At 39.9% G+C, this 24265-nt stretch overlaps 1 protein-coding gene across 2 annotated transcripts in view; it reads left to right on the plus strand.

The window, feature by feature from the left end:
- PDE5A (phosphodiesterase 5A) overlaps nt 1-24265 on the plus strand; it is a 100441-nt gene that overhangs the window by 43166 nt on the left and 33010 nt on the right. For both annotated transcript variants that reach the window (XM_038769169.1, XM_038769168.1), the window contains exons 5-10: nt 951-1040; nt 3467-3604; nt 4369-4436; nt 13001-13109; nt 14484-14568; nt 21840-22015. In XM_038769169.1, coding sequence (XP_038625097.1) covers nt 951-1040; nt 3467-3604; nt 4369-4436; nt 13001-13109; nt 14484-14568; nt 21840-22015 — 666 coding nt within the window. The remainder of the gene's footprint in view (nt 1-950; nt 1041-3466; nt 3605-4368; nt 4437-13000; nt 13110-14483; nt 14569-21839; nt 22016-24265) is intronic.

The raw sequence follows: 24265 nt of genomic DNA on the forward strand, positions 1-24265 counted from the left end.
ATAATAATAATAATGATGATGATGATGATGGTGTTTGCCAAGTGCTTACTATGTTCCAAGCACTGTGCTAAGCCCTGGGGTAGATACAAGGTAATCAGGTTTGTCCAACGTGAGGCTCGCAGTCTTAATCCCCATTTTAAAGATGTGGTACAGAGGCACAGAGAAGTTAAGTGACTTGCCCAAAGTCACACAGCAGACAAGTGGTAGAGCCGGGATTGGAACCCATGACCTCTGACTCCCAAACCCATGCTCTTTCCACTAAGCCACGCTGCTCCTTTAATAATAATAATGATGGCATTTGTTAAGTGCTTACTATGTGCAAAGCACTGTTCTTAGCGCTTTAACAGTTGCCTCAGTTATTCGATGACCTATATGCTGAAGTGGGAGGGAGATAAGGTGTGCATATCATCCATGTATTTTTGTTGCTGTTGTTTTCCTGGCTCCCTGGAGCTGAGGAATTGGATAAATAGAAGTCTGTATCCTTCATAGTTTTTGATTTACAAGATTTGCATTGTGCCTATTATAATTTTTAAATTTAGTAAACATAAACTTCATCTCTCTAATAGCTGCCTCTTATTTTCAAGTTTGTCTGAGAATAAGTCATATGAAACTCCCTCTAAACTGTAAGCTCCTTGTGGGCAGAGAACATATTTACTCTCCCAAGCACTCAGAACAATGCTTTGCACAGTAAACGCTAAAGAAGTAAAACTGATGGATTGATGAAATGACACCAACTGAAGAGGCAGCCTGTATCCATGAAGTGTGACTACCGCTGTGTGTTTGATTGGGGGACTTCAATTTGACTGCCAGTTGTTCATTGACCTTTGTGTAGTTGCTGCCAGTTTGATTCAAAGCAAACATTTGTTCTTTCATTTTCCAGATGGCAAGCAATTAGAAACCCTGCTCTGGCACTTCATTATCTTCTTCCTAATTAATTGTATGTTTTTCAGGATTTTGCTGCTTATCTGGCATTTTGTGGAATTGTTCTCCACAATGCTCAACTGTATGAGACATCCCTGCTTGAAAACAGACGCAACCAGGTACAGCCAGCGAGTCTAATCAAGGGCCAGAGGGAATGGTAAAGGTCAGATGGGACTTGGTGTGTCTTATTTACACACATGAAATTTTTGTCATTTGCTACAGTCTGTCTGTACAAGAATGCCCTGTAGGTCCTCATAATAGTAAATGAGCCTGAGAAATCGCACCCATTTTCCACTAATAAATCCAGTAATCTCATAAGATAAATGCTGCTATTCTCTCAGGCAAAGGAGAATGGATACAGCCCAGCAGGACCATTTCCCAGATTATTTTGCTGTTTGGCTTTTCATTCAGTCATTCACTCAATTGTATTTATTGAACACTCACTGTGTGCAGAGCACTGTACTAAGTGCTTGGGAAAGTACAGCAGTAAACAGTAACATTCCCTGGCTACAACGAGCTCACAATCTAGAGTTGGGGCGACAAACATCAATACCAGTAAATAAAATAACAGATATGTACATAACTGTGTCCAGAAGATGTATTCCCAAGACATAGGATGAGAAATGTTGCCTGACTTAGGTTCACAAAGTTAAAGGAATTCGCCCCCATCCCATCTCCTAAAAAAAACCTTTTACTTCTGTTTATTTCTGGCCTGATGTTATTGGATTCTAAGTTTAGCCATTGATGTATATGGGAGTGAGAGAGACCATTCATTCATTTTGCAGGACTGAGTGACTGTCAACAAGCTGATACTGAGGGGGTTTGATCACAACTTGTTTAGCATCTTGGTTCTTGTTCTCATTTTTGAAGTTAGATCTCTCTCAGCACTTTCTTACTCTTAGTCCCTTTCTCCCGCCTACAGTGCCAACAGCTGTAGAAACTGTTGTTGGTAATATGTTATTCTAAACTCCACTCTTTGAAAGGAAAGTATCGGAATACTAGAAATGAGGACTTCCTTCAGTTCCAGGATTCCCTCTTTAAATTTCCCCAGCTTGTATTTACCCAGTTTGTGTTTAACTTATGTATGGTTTTAATGGTCAATTATTTGTATATTCTTTATCTTTATACAAGCCTTACTATGTATATACCTATTGACAGAAACATGTACTTACCTAGCTTTGAACATTGTCATGTGTAGACCACATCTCACGGGCACTCAGTGCATGTTTTTGGTGAAGAGGGGAAGGAGGAAATGGGAGATATCTTCACATGCTGCATCTTGAATTGCAGTTCTGTTCATTTGCCTCTCTTCACTGGCTTTTCTCTGACATCTCTTTTTCTTTTCTATAAGCAGTTCTGGTTACACTGCCTTTTGAAGCATATGAACTGAGTGATTTGGATCATAACTATTCAGAAAACACTCTTCTGTAACTCATATTTTTACTTCACTTTTTGGATAGAACTTGGCCAGGGAATTAGAAAATGTTCTCTCAACAACATGTGTCTGTCTGGTTGTGATGTCTGAAGAAGTTGTTTGTGCACATGCACACTGGTTCCGTTAAGCCAAACACACTGTAATGTGAGTTTTCCTAAGTCAGTATTCTTCAAGAATGTAACTCCTGCTTTATTCATTCATTCATTGTCGTATTTGTTGAATGCTTACTGTGTGCAGGGCACTGTACTAAGCGCTTGGGAAGTACAAAGCGGGAACATATAGAGACGGTCCCTACCCAATAACGGGCTCACAGTCTAGAAGGGAGAGACAGACAACAAAACAAGTAGATAGGTGTCAATACCATCAGAATAAATGGAATTATAGCTATATACACATCATTAATAAAATAAGTATAGTAAATATGTACAAATAAAATAGAGTAATAAATATGTACAAATATATACAAGTGCCGTGGGGAGGGGCTTTATAGGAGAGCTGAGTGTATCTTGTTTAGAAAAAAATGTGTATGTAGCTTTTCATTTTCTGACATATTTGTTTCTATTCTGTTTCTTATTAATAAAAAGAGAAACGTTTCTGAGGTAAAATATTGAAAAATGGACCTTTCAGGTCATAACTGCACTGCATCAAATACTTGGATAATGGGACGAATATCCAGGTGATTCATTCTTGATGCCCATGCATCTAATTAAGCCCCATTAGCTGAGGAAAAGGTCAGAATAACTCTAGGGAGTAGGAAACCGAACTAGGGAACATTTTTCTAACGGTGCCAGTCTGGGCTTGGTGTGCCATTTCTCAAAGAAACTACTTATGTGCATGTGTGTAGCATAAAAACTGATGAATATATCTCAGGGCGAATTTTTCTTTGTCATGTTTTGCACCAATACCATCCCCGTGTCATAGGAGAGCTGAATGAACTGGCAAATTGAAGTCCAATCAGTTTAAGCACCTATTTCCATGGGAGGACGTGCTTTGTTCGAATATACAGATGGAAAATAAATTTTTTGAGAAGGATAGAATACATTGATGTGTTGTTTCATTTCTTCCCAAAACTATTGCAGAGGTCATCATAGGGTTTTCATTTTTGTCCAGGTGCTGCTTGACCTTGCTAGCCTGATTTTTGAAGAGCAGCAATCACTGGAAGTCATTCTGAAGAAGATAGCAGCAACAATTATCTCTTTTATGCAGGTGCAGGAGTGCACCATTTTCATAGTGGACGAAGATTGCTCCGTGAGTACCGAGTACGACTCTTCGTTTGTGTTTTAGAAATCCAGACAGTAACCTGCTTCCGATATAGAATCCACAGTAGCCCGTTGTTGGGTAGGGACTGGCTCTTTCTGTTGCTGAATTGTACTTTCCAAGTGCTTAGTACAGTGCTCTGCACAGTAGCTCTTGCCTATTGCAAAGGTTTCAGAGTTTCGTAAAATAAATCATTTATTGAGAATCACTGTGAGCAATAAAAGAATATATTTGACATGTTTTTCCATTATTGCAAGGGAGCAATTCATTTGAAGAAAGTGAGGGTGGAGGATAAGCATCTGTGAGAGAAAATGTAGAACCCAATGGACTTCCCACAAAAAGGAGGACTTAGAAATTTTGGTGAGGAAAAGTTGATAGAAATGAAGATGACAGAAGTTGGCATTCTGGGTACTGGGAATTAGGAAGTTCTGAAAATAATTTTACTCAGTTTGGCAACCTGCACCTGACAAATTCCGAGCCTCAGGAACAATAGGGGGAAAAGAAAATGAAGTTAATTGTCCGTATTTCCTGATTCTGCACCAAGGATGATCGTCTTAAGTTTTTTTTTCTTTGTGTGTGTGTGTATTGTTTATACATCCTGACAAAAGAAGTCTTGTGCATTAAATAATGCTTATTGGGTGCCTGCTGAATCAGAGTACGCAGTAGGTGTTTTGGAGAGTGCAGTAAAAGTAAAAAACTATTTTTGCTCTCACCGAATTTAATATCTCATACAATCTTTTCATGATGTTTTTCAGGAATCATTTTCTAGTGTGTTTCACATGGAATTTGCGGAGTTAGAAGATTCTGCTGATGCCTTAAAGAGGTAAAATGTTTTATTCTGAATTGTTCCTCCCCACATAGAGATGCAGTAATAAATGCATTTGTTTTATTCTTGGAAACATCTTTTCAAGAAATTCACATTGACAAACATTGATTGTTTTGTAGTGTTTCCTTTCTAGTTGTATTTCTGTAAAAAAAATACATGTATGCAATATTTTGAGATCTTCGATGTGATTCTGGAATTGTCACTCCAAAAGGATTCACTAACACTGCATCACCCTGACTTGCTCCCTTTGCTCTTCCCCTCCTCCCACCCCCACAACTCTTAGATACATATCAGTAATTTTATTGATTTGTATTGATGTGTTTCTCCCCCCTTCTAAAGTGTAAGCTTGTCTTGGGCAGGGAATGTCACTGTCTATTGTGGTATTGTGCTTCGTATAGTGCTGTGCACACAGTAAGTGCTCAATATATATGAATGAATGAGTGAATGGTCCTACAGTGTTAGAACTGAGTACCTGGCCAAAGGAATTAAGGAAAGTGTTGGTGGCTTATGTAGGACATCTCTCTTTCTCCCTCTCTCTCCTTCTGTCTCTCTCTCTCTCCTTGACAAATGTATTCCCACTGGGCTTTGAAGTGGAAACCTGGTTGCAGCCCATTGCAAGGCGCTTATATATCGTTTTCGCACTGAGCAGAAACTGCTTTTATTTCCAGAGCAGTGCTCTTTTTCACCAGACCAAAGCTGGACTTGTGTCAAGTACAGGTTAGTGCTGTGTGCCCCAGGAGCAGTCCAAATCACCTGATGGTTGTGGTGCAGATATGTAACTTTTTTGGTATTGCGCATTCTGAATTATCTATCAATCAATGGTATTTATTCATTGATTCCATTGGCCTTCCTGAGTAGCCTCTCCATCCCCCCCCATCTTACCTCCTTCCCTTCCCCACAGCACCTGTGTATATGTATATGTTTGTACATATTTATTACTCTATTTATTTATTTATTTATTTATTTTACTTGTACATATCTATTCTATTTATTTTGTTAGTATGTTTGGTTTCGTTCTCAGTCTCCCCCTTTTAGACTGTGAGCCCACTGTTGGGTAGGGACTGTCTCTATATGTTGCCAACTTGGACTTCCCAAGCGCTTAGTACAGTGCTCTGCACACAGTAAGCGCTCAATAAATACAATTGATTGATTGATTGATTAGCCCATTGTTGGATAGGGACTGGCTCTATCTGTTGCCAAATTGTACTTTCCAAGTGCTTGGTACAGTGCTCTGCACACAGTAAGCGCCCAGTAAATATGAATGAATGAGTGCGGCACTGCACTAAGCACTTGGGAAAATGCAACAGAAGCAAAATAAGGAATGTGTGTTTAGCAAAAACACATGTTCCTCGTCCTGGAGGAACTTATATTCTAATACAGGAGGCAAATTATTTACAAAGAAATGCAGGAGGAAGAACAAGGATATAACAGGAAGTAATATGATTATACATATAAATGTAAGTGCTCTGGGTGAATATCAAGTTGATGCAGACTGAGTTTTTGAGAATTAGCCAGAGAAGACTTCATGGAGGAGGTGGGAGTCTAGAAGAAGATTGAAGCTAGTATGGTGCCTGGCATGTAGTAAACTCTTAACAAATACCATTTTTAAAAGGCCCTATCTAGGCATTATGCGTCTTTCTAAAAGGTGCTCTCAAGGCTTTATCGATAGGGTTTTTATTATACAGTGCAGAATTCTTCTTGCTTTCTCAAAACCATTTCATAAGGCCATTGGGAAAAACTGAAAATTGTTAAGCAACTGTATTTTTGTGAGCAGGGAATGTGTCCGTTTATTGTTGTACTTTCACAAGTGCTTGTTATGATGCTCTGCACATAGTAAACGCTCAATAAATACGATTGAAACGTTGAGTAAAACTTCATTAGTGTATAATCAAGGGGCTAGAAAAAAAACCCACTCTAATCAAAGAGATTTGGTTAGCCAGTAGTCAGTTAGGAATCTAAGCAGCTAGGAAATGAGTTGCTTCAAATTTTTCACTATTTTGAATTACCAGGCTATTAAATCTGTGAAAATAAAGGCTTCATAGCTGTATTTTTTCATTTAGCACTGTGATAAATGCTACAAATAATGATCCCCATCTTTTATTTTTCAAAGACTGACCATAAATGGCAGTGGAGTACAAAAATCACACCCCTCTACTCCACTAGTAGTATAAAACCCAGCGACCTGGGAGAAGAGATTTGAGGTCCTTTTTAGAGTACTTAATGTTTAGAGTGATTTAAAATCATTTGTTTAGAATTATTTAGAATTAGAAATGCAGTAGATTGATTCTTGGGTTTTGTTCACTAGCTAATTCCTACTCTTGAAGGACAGAGGACATGTGGAAATTTGAACATGGTAATATTATTTTTAAAAATGTTAGCCAATGAATAGGTATTTCTTCATGCGATTTTTGGGGGGGGGAACAACTAATGAATGAAAGAAAAGCACATTGCAAATTTAGAGTCATTTACCTCTGCCTAGTCACTCAGTGAACACATTGTTTCTGGCCTTGCATGGGCAGACTGCAGTAGTTTCATTTGAGAAGCAGCGTGGCTCAGTAGGAAAGAGCCTGGGCTTTGGAGTCAGAGATCATGGGTTCAAATCCCGACTCCGCCAATTGTCAGCTGTGTGACTTTGGGCAAGTCACTTAACTTCTCTGTGCCTCAGTTACCTCATCTGGAAAATGGGGATTAAATCTGTGAGCCCCACGAGGGACAATCTGATCACCTTGTAACCTCCCCAGTGCTTAGAACAGTGCTTTGCACATAGTAAGCGCTTAATGCCATTATTATTATTATTATTATTATTATTATTATTATCATCCAAGGATTTCTCTTTGGGTAACAGCGACCTCTACTGGTAATTAGGAATCTGAAATGGTTTTGTTTTGAAGTGTTATATATTAAATTGTTCTTTTCCCTGCTAAAATGGTAAATTCAGACATTCATCAATGAGGTATATGGATGAAGCAAATGACATCTTTAATTCACTTACTGTTCCATACTCCATAGCAACTTGACAGTAAATCTAAGGGAAGGAAAAAGCATTAATTAAGATATATAGTTAGTGTTTTAGATGGTAAAAGACGCTTACATGCATCAGCAATAAAATCATCATTTAAAGTGCTGGAAGAAATCTTGATGATTGATGTCAAAGACTCGGTGCTGATTTTCATTTAATGGTATTTGTTAAGCACTTGGTATGTGCCAGGCAGTGTACTAAGCGCTGGGGTAGATACCAGCTAATTGGTTGGACACAGTAATTTAACAAAAGATTTTTTGAATTGTGAGTAATATTTTATAATTATACCCAGGCTGGGTCTAGCACTTCTGCTTTCCAAAGAACTTTCGTATAAGTTTGCGATGGTTGAGAGAGGCTAGCCCCACACCTGAGATGGGGGGAAAATCTCAGAAGGTCACGGAAGTCGCACGTTTTGGGAATCATCTCCCAAAGGGAAAACTCACCTACATAAGGTGACAGTCAGCCTCCTGGTAGTCCAACCCGGAACAAAGCCAATCACAGGGGGAAAGAGGGTTTCTTTTGTGGAAATTTGAACATGGTAATATTATTTTTTAAAAAACTTTAGCCAATTAGTAGGTATTCCTTCATGCTATTTCTGTGGGGAACAACTAATTAATGAAAGCAAAACATTTTGCAAATTTCGAGTCCTTTACCTCTGCCTATTCACAAAGTAAAAACATTCATTCATTCAGCTGTATTTATTCAGCGCTTAACTGGGTGCAGAGCACTGTACCTAACTGCTTAGGAAAGTACAATAGAGTAATAAAGATTACTACAACAAGTATAGATAGAGACATAAGTGCTGTGGGGCGGGGAAAGAGGAGTTAACTTCCGTGTTGCCCACAGCCCAAAAGACGTTGCTCGCATCAGAGAACCAAGCCCGAAAAAATGGAAATAAGGCGGAGAGGCTAACTAAGGGGAGAGCTCCATGAGCTGTGAGGAAGAACATAGATCACAGGCATGGGAGTCAGGAGGACCTGGATTCTAATCATCATCATCATCAATCGTATTTATTGAGCGCTTACTATGTGCAGAGCACCGTACTAAGAGCTTGGGAAGTACAAATTGGCAACATATAGAGACAGTCCCTACCCAACAGTGGGCTCACAGTCTAAAATCCCAGCTCCACCACTCGTCTACTGTGTGCACTCCACTTTTGTGTGTCTATTACGTCACCTGTAAAATGGAGATCAAGACTGTGAGTCCATTGTGGGATATGTCCCACAATGTCCAACCACATTACCTTGTATCTACCCCAAGACTTAGTATAGTGCCTAGCACATAGTAAGCACTTAACAAATACCACTACTGAGAACATCCCTCACTTTGGGCCCAGAGGGGAAGGACCAGGAAGCATAGCTCTATTTACAGAATTGGCTGGATTTCCCCAAGAAGAGCGATATTCAGTGAGGGGGACCAGACCAAAATATCTGTGAATCAGAAAAAATTCTGCCACTGTCGCCGTGTAGTGGAACTGTTCTGGATGAGGGGGACCTTCCCCCTTTAGGAAAGTTATCAGCTTTAGGGAGAAGCATTTAGATAATGGATGGGTTTTGAACAGGTGTTGCTCAGATATTCTGATGCTTTTGGAAACTTCGATGAGGAACGGTAAAATGCACACCTATAATTTGCCTAAACTAAACTGCCACACTTGGCAATATATTGTTAAATTTCAGTGTTTTAGAGAAAGCAATATATGATTCGTAACCCCTAGCATCTGTGTTGGGGGAGAAGAGTGTGTGGGATACATGTCTATTGGGAGAGTGTGCCTTTTGGTCCTAGAGGAGAAAGGGAATAAGGAGCTCTTCCAAGCTCTGAGTCATCATCATCATCATCAGTCGTATTTATTGAGCGCTTACTGTGTGCAGAGCATCATCATCATCATCATCATCAATCGCATTTATTGAGCGCTTACTGTGTGCAGAGCACTGTACTAAGCGCTTGGGAAGTACAAATTGGCAACATATAGAGACAGTCCCTGCCCAGCAGTGGGCTCACAGTCTAAAAGGGGGAGACAGAGAACAAAACCAAACATACTAACAAAATAAAATAAATAGAATAGATATGAACAAGTAAAATAAATAAATAAATAGAGTAATAACTATGTACAGAGGTAGGAGTCACCATGCTTCTGGAGGTGGGATGGGCTAGCCTGACCTCAGATGTGTCCTGCACCTACTGGGGTGTGGTCCTAAAAGTCACAGGGTGCTGGCAGCAATTCAAAGGATGGCACTTGGAGGCACAATTAGTTGAGCCCCTCAAAGCATCCCTAACCCGAGAGGAAAAAATCCGAGGATCCCAGAAACCCCCAGGATCCTTTTGGGTACAGATGGCTCCATGGATTTTTTCCACCAGGAAATGGCTGAAGGGATCCCACAACACCACGCGGTAAGATTATGCTATCCTCATAGCATCCTGCGATTATTATCCCCGTTGAACAGATAGGGAAATCGAGGCCCAAAGAGGTTAAGTTTCTTGCACATGGATCTGTGACCTTTGAGCATTTGATACTCACACCACCCTCAACCTCACAGCACTTATGTACATTTCATAAGCTATTTATTTATATTAATGAATATATACATAAATGATGTCTTCCCCTCTAGACTGTAAGTTTTCTACAGGCAGGGAATGTTTCTGCTAACTTTGTTGTATTGTACTCTCCCAAGCACTTAGTACAATGCTCTGCATATAGTTGCTCAATAAATACCATTGATTGATTGCTTGAGGTCACAGAGTAAGGCAGGGGTAGAGCCTGGACTAGGTAGAATCCAGCTCTCATGAACCCCAGATCCTCTGCTCTTACCATAAGGTCACACCTTTTGCAAAGTAAATTCTTCTTATTTGGACATTTTGAAGCAAGCCAAGCTGAGTCAAGAATGTTACATGATTCTCTGATTTTCATTTCTCAATACTTAGCTGCGTATGTCACTTTCCAAGTATGGTTATTGGTCTGTGCCTTAGATAGAAGGGCAGTGAAGCAGGATCGTTGAGATAAGCAGTAGGAAAACAAATTGGTAATAGTGTTAAACAGTTTTTCTATCTGAGATAGGTATCTGGATGAATTTGGCTGTTTCCCTCCCCCCACCCCCAAACCAACATGTTTACATGAATTTCTCCTTTAATTTAAAGAAAGTCGAAATGACTTCTGACTTCTTAGCTGACACGAGGAGCTTAAGGGTACCTAAAATTAATGTAGAAAACTTAATGGCAGATGTTGCAGCAAAAACCATAGAAACCTCCTGGGAGAGAGTTTTAAGTAGGAATTATATGGAAACAGTCCTGGCCCAGAGTGTGGGTGGTTTTTAAAGTCTCAGCAAAAGTGCCACCCACTAAGGGGAGTGAAAAGAAATTTTGTTGCTGTGTGGTTTATTTTAAGTCTTTATTTTGACTAAACAGATGTTTTAGTGATACAATCGCAATGTAGTAACTCAATTATTCATAAAGAAACACATTTTTCAGGTGAGATGCAATTCACAAGTTTGCTCTGTTGTTCCAGTTTTCTTAAAGGGGAGGGGGATTTGCTCTGTTACTGATTTATAGAGTTGTTAGACAATGTGTGTGTTTTCTGTAAATTTGAAATTCATGATTAAGGTTTCCATCTATAGACATGCCTCAGCAGCTGACATTAATTTTCTCTTTCTTGCCTCTGTTAGCTTCAGTGATTTACTTGACTCTGAACTGTGGGGCTTCTAGTGCTCCCTTACACTATCAGCCGCAGTGGGCATTATTTTACTTTGGGTGGACACTTACCAAACAGTATGTACTCGTCCCCTACTGGGTTTAGATCACTGTCCTCAGAGCTAGGGAGAAAGTAATAAAATTAGTAGACATGCTACCTGTCTTCAAGGAGTTTACAGCCTTCAGTACCAGTGGTCCACATCTTCATTTAAAAATTACTTACTGAGGGTGTAAATTAATATCTATCAGTTTGTACAAATCCAGACAGTTTGGCTCTCTTATGTCTAGCATTTATAAGAAGGAGAATTCAGTAAGGGTCAGTGTTTTATTGTGCAGTTGGCTATTGTGCAGAACAAATCTAATGGACCACCATTAACTCTCTTTATCATTTTAATTTAATAAACAAATTTCTTGGCCACAGGTCATTAATATCCCTCCTTCATTCATTCATTCACTCAACCACTGCTATGTAGCAAGTCTTTCATAAATTAGATTTTGCGGTATTCATTGCAGCATTTTAAGCAGGTTTAAAGAATACTTTTTCAGTCACCATTACTATTTTCATAAAGCAACATTTTGTATTTCCATTCCAGTTACTCCTTCTTCGAGCTTAAACTCTCCTGTGACTGAAAGAAAGATAAGGGGCAAAAGCTGCCTTGTTTATCAAACAGTCCTTGCCACAGGCTTTTTGTAAACTCACTTGAGCCAATTGGGTGTGATTTGCAGGCTCCTGCCCGGAGCCCAAGCAGATGGAGGGCTGGGATGTGGAAAGAGGCCTAGCCTTGCAGCCCGTAAAAAAAGAAAAATTGTGGCCTCAAATTTCTGGAATATATTTGAAAGGCAGTTCCATGTGAGGGCTAAGGGTTTTCCCTTGCTGTAGCACTTAAGGAATAAGAAAGAAGCACAGCTCCAACTCTCCTCTTCTTCCTCTCACTTCTTGTCTCCGTCAAAGCAAGTTCAGCCCCTGGGTACCTTTGCCTCGCATTCCCGGCCAGGCCGACAATTACCTCAACTTCTGGCACACCTGCTTGGGACAGAACAAAGGTTGGCATCTAGAAGTCTTCACCAGGTGCCTGAGACCAGAAAATTTGGTTAAATGAGTGGAATAACCTTTCAATTATATTCCAGAAATTTGAGGCCACAAAGAGTTTTGCCTCCATCTGCTGTGTCCAGGGTAGCTGCCTGAACAGGGCCTCTCCTCTCCCCTCCCTGCTTCCCATCAGCCTTCACCCTTTCCCCCTGATTCCCATTATGTTACCGTATATGCCTAGAAGCAAATGTTTGGTTGAGTTCACCAACAAAGTTAAATTCCTGCCGAGGCATAATTAAAGAGACGCAGGAGTGGCGAGTTAAGGCGGCCATCTGGATTAGCAGAGTGCCAAAGAAATTAGGCTGCGAGCAAGAAAGAACTTTAATAAAAATGTAGAATACATGATGTACAAGTGGGCACCATTCCCCAGAGTTGCTGAAACTGAAAGCAGTCCAGAAACAAGGATTTTACAATGAATAGCTCAAGGATAAATGAGGCTATAAATGAGGCCCTCCCTGATTTTGCTTATTTCCTCAAATGTTCCTTTCTCAGTTTATGAAGTATTTCATTTTCATGTGTTGCCGACTTGTACTTCCCAAGCGCTTAGTACAGTGCTCTGCACACAGTAAGCGCTCAATAAATACGATTGATTGATTGATTTTTTAAAAAAATTCACATTGCACAAATCCCTCCTAGAGATTGAAGTCTTCTAATTAAGAATACTTTACTAGGTCAACCATGGTGGTTTGATATTGCCTTAGTTATTTTAATATACTTGTATCTGACATGTTTTCTTCCCCCAAATACTTTTTTTTCACATTGCTTCAACAGGAACTATGACACAAACAAGATCAATTACGTGTATGCACAGTATGTCAAGAACACTATGGAGCCTCTTAATATTCCAGATGTCTGCCAAGATAGACGATTTCCTTGGACGGTAAGTAAACTGAATTTAGAATTGGGCGAGAGAATAGTCTTTTCCTATTCCCTAGGGTTCTCCTCAAAGGATTAGGAGGAGACTTCTTTGGTCCACCTGAGAGTAATGGGAATTTAGGAACATCAGCACTCTCTACTGTGAAATTGTCGAGCACTAGCAGTGTCTAAGAGTACCATTTAAAAAGAAAATGGAGTATGTTGTGCTCACTGTGTCAAAGGCAAAATTGTATACAACCGTACCAGGCCCTCCATAATGGATATATTAACAAATGAGATGTTTCAAGGAAATATGGCTGGCAAGAAGAGAAAAACCAGTGAATGATTAGGTGTTTGGACATCTTCACCATGATAGTCAATGAAAACTGAATCAAGTTAACAAGGAATTGTTCTTAATGGTGTAGTGGCCCAAAACTCTGTTTTGCTGAAACCCGAATCGTTATAGAGTATTTTGGCTACAGCTAGTTGTAACTGTCACAAGATTTTGCTTGTTAATTGTAATGTCACTCGGGCTTGTCTCCTCCGGGAGGCAGACAGTTGTTTACAGATAGAAGAGAGAGGAATAAATAGAGTATTTGTCAATATGTGCAGAAGTGGACTGTGTCCAACCTGATTAACTTGAGTCTACCCCAGTGCTTATAATAGTGTTTGGCACATAGTAAGTGCTTAACAAATACCATAATAATAATAAGTGCTCCAGGAGCGTGTATGTGCATACAGTTGTTGCAGAAGTGCTGAAATGGCTATTCCCTGGATAGTGCAGGCAGGATTCCTCTGTGCGGCTCATGTCTCCGTAGACAAGCTTAGCTTCCTAGATTTCATTAGTAGTAGTAGTAGTAGTAGTAGTAGTAGTAGTAGTAATAGTAGTAGTAGTAGTAGTAGTAATATTCACTAAGCATATATTGCAAGAACAGCCCTGTACTAAGTGCTGGGAAAGAATTCACTGGTGAAAATTAGACATGGTCCCTCTCCTTCAGAGAGGGAGCTCACAATCTGAAGACTCATGGTTTCAGAGTGTAGATTGTGTATTCCTCTAGCAACTAGACTGTGTATTCTTCAAGCAACTAATCTCCTTTGATTTCTGTAAGCTTGTAGTATTCAAAGGGAGCGTCTGTTCTCATTAAGCACCTTTAATCAAACTTCTTATTTCTAACTATAACCTGTGGGGCAAACTGAGTATTTTTTGACCATTCTAGGTTAAAAAATGCCAAAAGAGAGATGGGCAGAATTTGAATCTTTTTTGCTTAGTAGTAATGTTGCTTATTAGTGTGCATATCATCTGTTTAGGTGTTGCATTCTGGTGAAAGATGACTAAATATGCAGAAGCTAATCAGTGAACCTCTGTAGCTTTTAACTGTCTCATTTGTTTGTCCAATAGAATGAAAATACAGAAAATGCAAACCAGCACATTAGAAGTTTGCTTTGTACACCCATAAAAAATGGAAAGAAGAATAAAGTGATAGGTATTACTACTTTTTTAACCTGAATTCTGCATGCCACTAAAATAATCTGTAATTTGTATGCCAGAGCAGTCAATTTTCCATACATTCACACAGAATGCTACCTCCAGGGATTTATTGCAGGGTGGAAGCAAAATTGCTGTTCTCCGAATGAAGTGTCTAGCAGAGAAGGGGGATACATTGGTGCTCCCCCTTCCCCATGAAGATATAAAGATATTAAACCATGGTACTGTTTTTGTTTAAACAAAAGGTTATATTTTAAAAATACCGTAGATAAAAAGTCTATTTACTTCCAGAAAATATATTTTACTATCTATTTCCAAATCCATAGTATAAGGTTTGCAAAATACCATGTTTCCACTCCTCTGTTCTGTGTCAATAACAGATAAAATGTTCCTTCACTCTTCTGGAGGCATTCTTCTTGAAAGGGGGTTGACTGTACTTTCCGATTTACCCAAACTTATGATCAACAACTGAAATCAGGGCCGTTTTGGCCCCCTTTCATCTCCTTTCCAAAACAAATTCCTTATTCGGGACAACTAAGGAAGAATAAAGTTAGGAAGAGGGTCGAATTAGGAATTACAGAAGACTGTGGGAAGGAGTCTAGAAATTAGGAGTCTAGAAAACTTGATCGCCAGCTATGAGGAGTTTAGAAAAGGGGGTGGGGTTACAGGTAGAGAAATTAATTCAAAGACAGAATTAAACAATTACCAAAAGCCACTCAAGGAGTGTGCATCTCTATAACTGCCACACCATTGTGATATTCACAAGACCAAAACACTCATCACAAATGATCTCTTCGGAAAAAGCATTAAAGTCAACTATTTAGGAAGCACTTGTTTTCTGAGTTCATTAAAGCTGTAGAAGGAAGCTTTTTCATTTCAGTATGTTCTTGCTGAAGAGACTGTACCATTTCCTATCAGAGGCAGAAGTGAGGTCAAGCAACTTAAGAGGAAGAAAGACACTTATTCTTGTAGCACTCCCAGGCTGGGAATTACATTTTCTATCACTCAGTCATATTTTTTGAGCATTTATGCTGTTTACAGAGCACTGTACTATGCGCTTGGGGAAGTACAATGTAATAATTAACAGAGTTGGTGGACATGTTTCCTAGGCACATATGGGTCAGAGAGCCAATCTTCAAGCTGGTTGGAGCCTTTAAATTCAGTTGAAGGAGCTCTGGGCCGAAAGGTCTTTGATTCTTGGGTTAATGACTTGCCACAGAAAACAGATTTCTTGTCCAGAATACACAGAGGCCATATTGGCCCACTGATTCCTCCCCTTCCTTGTACTTAAGTGTCAAATGAACACCGTGCATAGCTTATCACCTCTCCCATGGAAAATTAAAAGAATAAAAAAAAGGCCATTCATTTCAGGTGTACAATACTAGCAAGTACAGAAAAGAACAAAACTGCTCCAGGGAACCCAACACTGACTACCAAACAAATAGTCCCTTAAACATCATTCAAATAGTGGCTTTCTTAGTAAACTGTAAAGGCTCCCAGAGAACTATTACATTCTGTCCAGTAAATAATTGTATTATAAAAGTGCCCTGATTAAGGGAATTAATGGAAATGAAGGTATTCTTAACACAGTCTTACTTGGTGTCACCCAAGGACCTCACTAATTAACCTGTAACAATTGTTATGAGAATGGGTGATTTAATTTTAAATAAAGGTGGGGGAAGAAAATATCTAAATTTCAGTGCCCAGTTTTTCTACCCCCATTTTCCTCATAGAAGTTATTTTGAGTGAGAATTGAAATAGGGGAGGAAGCCAATTACCAAGATATCCTTTGTTCTCCTATTGTCTTTGCATCTGTCAATGACTGTTAAAAGTGATATGGTAAATAGAATTTACTCCCTCCATTCTTTTGGTTTTAAAAAAGTAAATAACAATGCCTACATCTCCATTAACCTTAACAGTCGCTTACTAGTGATTGTAGTTTTAAAGGGAGTAGATTCCTTTGTGTCCTTAAAAAAAGGCTTTTTTTTTTTTCCTTTGAGTGGCTCATACACCTTTGAGATACTTAGAAAAACTTTCCGGAACTGTCCTACTGTTTTATTAGTATGACACAACCAGGAATTTGAACTCTACACTCTCCTTAGACCCACAAATGCCTCATGAAAACCTTTGAAAAAGATCCTGTTTATAGACCATTTTTCTTATGTGTCATGGTATCCATTCTCTTATGTCCTTCTCGGAGCACATTCCCAGAGAGTTGCATGCTGAGAGACTCTGGTGGGGGGGATGTGGGGGGTGGGGAGGGGCATGTGTTCTCTTCCTTCCCCTTTGCCCCCTTCTTTCTTCAATACTGACATTTAGAATGAAATATAGAAATCAGACCACTCGTGTTCGATCATCTCATCTGTTTCCCAAGGGCTAGTGCGGAGTTGTTTCCTACCAGAGTTTTGCTAGGGCTTTGCCCGACCTGAGTTTTAAATATCTCAGGTAACAGAGATTTTCACCACTTCCCTCTCTGGTCAGCATCTGATTCTTTTATTTCTACTTCTTCCTGTTGTTGTTCCAGTCATTAGCAACATTACTGCTTCACCGTATTTGGTATTTCGCAAGGCATTCGCAGTAAGACTAGGAAAGGTACTAAACCCCATCTCTCCTATGCTAATTTCTCCTTCAGCCTACCCCAAAACCATCAGATCTGCATCTTATGCGGTCACACTCATTTCATCCCGTCTCCCCTCTCTCTTTCTCCACAGTTTAAAACCTAGAATAAATAATTTTCCTTCTGTATTATCCCTCTTCATCAGCACTTCTTTAAGTTAAATTCTTTAATTTCACTGTCAGATCCACTTGTCTGGGCTCTCCATCACTATTTCCTTCTAGTCCTGAATTTCTTTCCATTCCTCAGATTTTGGGTAACAAATCACCCAGAACAGAGCCATAGTGCTCTTCCCAGGAGGATGTGGCGGGAACACTAAATTCTTTGCTTTGTAATGAGATGGCTTAGGAAGAAGCACTCTCAAATTATGATGTCTACTTTGTTTTGACTATATTTTTTTTCAATATTATATTGCAACACTTGTCCCATTTTCTGTTAGCTATTCAGTCGGCTTTTGTTTAGAAAGTCTGAAAGCAATTCTTATTGAACTCTAGTCCACTACTCTTGGAATTCTAGACATTTTACGCTCTGAGACTGCAAAAAGGTTCCCAAATGGCGATTAGTACCTACCTACCTTCCTCTCATCCTCTGTGTTCGCAGATAACTCTGCGGCCCATCCGTGACTGCGGCTGAAAAGACCAATAAGAGGCTGAGAATCCTTTCCACACAGAGGGCGTGTTAAGATAGTTCTTTGCCAAATAAATATGTTTGCTATTTGCAACTTCTGCGGCTCTTTTTGAATCTGCCTTTTGGAGTTGAGATTTTCCCAGAACTTCTGCTCAGGGAGTGCCGCAAGGCAAGCCGGCCTGTCTGCTGCTGTTGTCTCCCAGAGATGGAATGCCATGCCCCATTGTTTGAGAGTGGTCCATACCGTGTCTTGGGAGTGTTTGTCTGCCCTCTTTGCTTGTGTATGTTCCTCTTTGTCAGGCACTGGGGAATGAGAAAGGAAGGGTGGACTCAGAAAAGATAATAAGAGTACATAGGAAAGAAAAAGAAATAAGTACCAACTTTGGAAATAGAAAAAGTTTAATTGGCCTGATGAAGAACAGTGAAAAATTCACAGTGTGTCCAAAACTATGTAAATAAGTATGAAAATTAAAAAGGGTCTTTTTTTTAGCCCAAACGAATACGTGAATGAAGCAGCACTAGAACATTTATAGGGTCTTCTCCAACTTTCCCATGCCCAATTTTTCCTTGAAATATGTTTCCAGTGATTATTTTTCTTTATATAGTCTATATATTAGGGTGGTTATCTCCAAGCCATTTATTCCCTACAAACAACTACTTTAGATTTCCTTCCAAGGGGACAGTGCAGTATATATTTTGGAATCTTACTAGTGTTTTTGACGCCACTGAATTTACTAGTTTTAAGTTTCATGTTTTGTCGTTTTTCCCGTTCACTAGTGAAGCTGTCAAGTTGGAAAATGTAACAGTTGATTTTAAAATTGCTTTATCCACTTGCTCCCAACCTCACCCACATATCCACTAAAACCCTTTCCTCCCATTCAACAAGTCATCAATGCACTCAGTTCACTTAATCAGTTGAGTCCTTGACTCTTTTTGGTTTAATCTTTGTCTGCTTCTGCCTTTCAGATTGATGTCCCTCTGTCTTGGCTATTCATTATTGTGTGCTCTTTGACTCTCACTACTCTGCTTTCTCTGCCTCTTCATTTTTTTATTCTGTCTGTTTCTTTTCCATGCTTCTGCCTTTTGTTCTCCTTCTGTCTCTCTTCTAGCACCTTCCTCCTCTGACACTTGACTCATGGCACTGCCGCTATCTTCTCCATGTCTCTTGCTCTTTCTCTTTCCTGTTGCCTCCTCTCTCTCTCTCTCACAATGACTCTCATTAATTGTCTCAGCCCCTCAGTGTTTATGTGCATATCCGTAATTTATTTATAGTAATGTCTGTCTCCCCTTCTAGACCGTAAGCTCGTTATAGGCAGGGAATGTCTGTGTTATACTGTTATAGTGTACTCTCCCAAGAGCTTAGTACAGTGCTCTGCACATGATAAGCACTCAATAAATACAGTTGATTGGTTGATTGATAGTTATGGTTGTATGGTTTTGAGAACTCTTGGAATGATGGCGTACTGCATGATTTCCTTTAAGTTCTCAAAAGCATCTGGAGAAACTGCAACTCCTTAATCCCTTTTTCTTGGCCGGGAAAGAATGTTATTTTTTAAATTAGCTTGCCTGTGTCAGCTGCTTGTGTTTGCTTCTTTTGGTGGGGTTGAAGGTGTTAGTATCACACGTAATTTTTTTGGAACCCAGAATCCTTAGGTAATGAAATAAAATAGAGGAATTTGTGACGGAGCTCACAGGTCTTGCCATTCAGTCCCACAGTTTATTCTTTATAAGCCTTTTGCTGCTTACTTGTGATTTAAATATTGTGTTAAACTTGGGTTAGATTTTCTTAGAAATTTTCTTGGGTTATTTTATTAATAATAATTATTGTTATTATGGTATTTGTTAAGCACTTACTGTGTGGCAGGCACTGTACTAAATGTTGGGATGGCTACAAGCAAATCTGGTAGGACATAGTCCTTGTCCCACCTGGGGCTCACAGCCTTAATTCCCATGTCCCAGATGAGGTAACTGAGGCCCAGAGAAGTGAAGTGACCTGCCCAAGGCCACACAGCAGACAAATGGTGGAGCCAGGATTAGAATCCATGACCTTCTTACTTCGAGGCCTATGCTTCATCCACTACGCCATGCTGCTTCCCTAGTTTAGATGTAGAAGTTGACATCTCTGAAACTTGTTTGAGGGAAGAAAACAGATGGGATAGGGTGTTGCCAGGCTGTGAATTTTATAGGAGAGGCAGGAGTAGGCAAAAAGATAGAGCTGTGGCCTCTACTTGAGGGATAATCCAAATAATAATAACAAAAACATCTGAATAGACCTCAGAAGGTCATGCAATCTCTATATAAAATTTCTAATTCCACAACAAAAATAATTAGTAGAGCTGTTCCGTAAATACAGATTGGCTGAATAAGTCATGAGAATGACAAATATTTTTGGTTATGATAAATGACTTTTCTGTAACACCTAGGTGAAGAAATCACAGGAAAAAAATAAACTCTCTTTGTCCTAAATAGTGGACAGGACTTACAGGAAATGTAGGTGGGAGAGGCTGTGTGCTGTAGTAATCCCGACATGATTAAGCATCTATAATGTGATTTATTCTCTCATGGTTTTTCATGAATGGCCTTAGATACACCTACCTTCTTTCTTGTTGTTTTTTCTTGCAGTAAGTGTAAAGACATATAATGCCTTAATCAAATGTGAGCCACCCACACTGTTCAAACAAATAAAGGCAAGATAATTAAGGTTGCTATTGTAAACTAAGGGAAAATTCACACATAACAAATCAGAAGCTGAAAGCAGTAGAGATCGTGTTCTAAAAAAGATAGCTGACTGCAGAGGTGTATATGACCTACATGTGTTTGGATAATAATAATGATGGCATTTGTTAAGCGCTTACTATGTGCAAAGCACTGTTCTAAGCGCTGGAATGGGGTATGTTTCACCATTAACTATCTATTGTGGATCAGGAGACTGAAGGAGAAGGAGAAGCAGTGTGGCTCAGTGGAAGAGTAAGGGCTTTGGAGTCAGAGGTCATGGGTTCAAATCCCAGCTCCACCAACCGTCAGCTGTGTGACCTTGGGCAAGTCACTTAACTTCTCTATGCCTCAGTTCCCTCATCTGTAAAATGGGCATTAAGATTGTGAGCCCCCCGTGGGACAACCTGATCACCTTGTAATCTCCCCAGTGCTTAGAACAGTGCTTTGCACATAGTAAGCGCTTCATAAATGCCATTATTAAGGAGAAGTAGTAGAGTTGAATAAAAGATAGCCTTTGGAAAAGCAGGGAAAAGTGATTTCCAGCGAAGGTATTGGTTAGAGTGAAAAGGTATCTTTGGCAGTATTTCTGCCCGACTCAGAACACTAATGGATGCCAATTGTTGATATTATTCTGATTTCTCAGATGAGAGAGTTGAGGATGAGAGAAAGGTTAAAGTCTCTGACCGTCTCAGGAAGAGCCCCAGAGTCTACTGGCTCAGACTACCTAATTCAATATCAAAAGTAATATAAAATTATCCAGTCATCTTTCTTATTCATAAATGTCAGCATGAGATAGCCAGGGTCTGGCTAACCTCCCATTAGTCATGTATTTATTTATTAAGAGTTGTATGCTAAGCCGTAGATTGCAGTTTTAATCTAGGGTCTGTGTGTGCAAAAGATAATATTTTCCCTCTTTATTATCTAGATGGGTTTGTTTTAATCTTCCTAGTTTGTAGGAAAAAGCAAAGTTTGTACCCCTGTATTCTGATGTGTATCATAATTGTTCTCTTGGAAAACCTCCCAAAACTTAATTAGCCCTGAAGGGCAGATTGTCTTAAGGGACCAAACCATTCTAAAGTGCTCTTCAGAGTCAGAAGAACTATATTCTAAGGTTCTGCAAGACACTTATCATCGATTTAAGACAGATGAGAACATGGTTCTAATTTAAATTAATCTATTTACTTAATAGTACATCTTTTTTTCTGTGGGATTTTAGTTTGCTTGGAGACCCTTAAGTTTTACCAAGCAAAAATATAAAACCCATGTTGTAAAAATGGATTATTAGTAATATGCTTGTAAAATTTCCATTGTAGGGGTTTGCCAGCTTGTTAATAAAATGGAAGAAAACTCTGGCAAACTGAAGCCATTCAACAGAAATGACGAGCAATTTCTGGAAGCTTTTGTCATCTTCTGCGGCTTGGGAATCCAGAACACACAGATGTATGAAGCAGTGGAGAGAGCAATGGCCAAACAGATGGTAACGTTAGAGGTGAGTCCAAGACCTTTAGAGTCTAAAGCTTTCAGCTTCCCTCCATCTCACAAGACTTTAAGGTTTCAAAGAAGATAGCAGTAACGTTGCACTACCCCTCTGCTTTGAGGGTCAGCTGATGTTCGAATGATTTGGTAGTAGTGCTTTTTGTCACTTTTTGACATCGAAGAACAGAAAAATATGTAGTTAAGGCCACGAAGGCAGAACGCTTCTCCTTAATATTACATCTTCATGTAGGTTTCCTGATTGGCCTGATAATTCCTGTGATTGGCAGACTGCTTGGACACTAAGGACAGATCAGGACTGGATCAGAGGGATAGGAGGGTGGAATGAGGGGGCCATGATGTATTACGTCAGTCACCAGTGGTATTTACTGAGCGTTTGTGGTTTGCAGAGGACTGTACTGAGCTCTTAGGAGAGTTAGTACAACAGAGTTGTGGCAACAGGTTCCCTGCCTACAATGAGCTTGCAGTCTAGAGAGGGAGACAAACATGAATATAAATAATTTATTTTAAATAGGGGGACACGTGGATCACAGGGCTCCAGGAGTAGGCTATGAGGCAAATCATTCATTCAATCGTATTTCTTGAGCGCTTACTGCCTGCAGAGCACTGTACTAAGTGCATGCAGCGTGTGGAACTAAAATTTTCAGCCTTGTCTTCACGGGGTGCAGGTTCTCCTAATGTTTGCTGTGTGATTAAAGCTAGGGTTGTCTTGGGCAGATTGGGACCAGAAAGGCAATTTTCCACTGGAAAATTCCTTTTCAAACATATTCATCAACCCGAAACCAAACCACTTGTCTTTTACAGACACAGTCAGTATGCTTCAAAGGGAAGTAATTTGTACAGCCTCAGACCAAAGTGGGAAGTGGCTCCATTGTTCATAAAACCCAGAAGGAGATGCCCTTGTTTAGAAGTATGAGAACCAAAATGTTCTGGAGTTTTTATGGTTGAGATGAATTGACTTGATTGTAGCAATAACAGAGTTGGTAGAATTTATTTCTGAATTTGGCCTGTTTTGAGTTGAATTGTTAACTGTATTTTATAATATGCAGTTCTGCTGTTTACATGTCTGTAATGAAACACAATGGAAGTCAGGAGCTCATCCTCTCTGGACAACATACGAATTGCCTACAGCAATAAAAACTATCAGAATCATTTGGGTCTGAAAGGTGTCAAAGATATTCAACCTCTACCCACCCTAACTTTAGTAGCAGTTTGAAACATGGTGGGACTCAAAAGCATTGGGTTGTGGTGGGGGATTTCTTCATTCTTGGACGTGTTCTCCCGTATCCTGGGAGGCAATCAATCGGTGGTATTTACTGAATGCTTACTATATGCAGAGCATATCGTATAATTTACAGCGACTGCCTCAACTGCCAGTCCACCTGGAATCTCTGAGGCTTCCCAGAGTTTTACTGGGAGAAGAGAGAAGGCTGAGGTTAGAAAATCCAAACCTCCAGTGGTTGCCCATCCACTTCCACATCAAACAGAAACTCCTTAACCACTCAATCACCCTGCCCCATCTTACTTTGTAGATTTGCTTCCACAACCTCGCTCTCATTTGTTTTGCCACGGAGCCCTTGCCCACAGCAGGCCTCTGGCCGGGAACTCCACCATGCCCCTTCATTCCAACAGAGCACCACTCTCTCCACCTTCAAAGTCTTATTAAAATCACGTCTCTTCCAAGAGGCCTTCCCCAACTAAGCCCTCATTTCCCCCACACCCTCTCCCTTCTGCATCACCCGTGCTGTTGGATTTATACCCTTTAAACACTATATATTCACTCCACCCTCAGCCCCACAACACTTGTGTTCATATCCAGAATTTATTTTAAAGTCTGTCTCCCCCTCTAGAGTGTAAGCTCCTTGTGAGCAGGGAACATGCTTACCAGCTCTGCTGTAATATACTCTCCCAAGCTCTTAGTACAGTCCTCTGCATGCAGTAAGTGCTCAATAATTAAGATTAATTAATCTGGGTTCTGGGAGAGCAGGTAAGTGGCAGGCAACTTTGATCCCATCTGCTCAGCAGATTTCCCAAGAACCTAAAGTTATAATTTAGGTTCACAGTCTTCGAGACTGTGAGCCCACTGTTGGGTAGGGACTGTCTCTATATGTTGCCAACTTGTACTTCCCAAGCGCTTAGTACAGTGCTCTGCACACAGTAAGCGCTCAATAAATACGATTGATTGATTGATAATAATTGTGGTCTTTAAGTGCTTACCATATGCCTAGTAATGGGGAAAATACAA

Source organism: Tachyglossus aculeatus, chromosome X5 (genome assembly GCF_015852505.1).
Source record: "Tachyglossus aculeatus isolate mTacAcu1 chromosome X5, mTacAcu1.pri, whole genome shotgun sequence".
Classification (NCBI taxonomy): domain Eukaryota; kingdom Metazoa; phylum Chordata; class Mammalia; order Monotremata; family Tachyglossidae; genus Tachyglossus; species Tachyglossus aculeatus.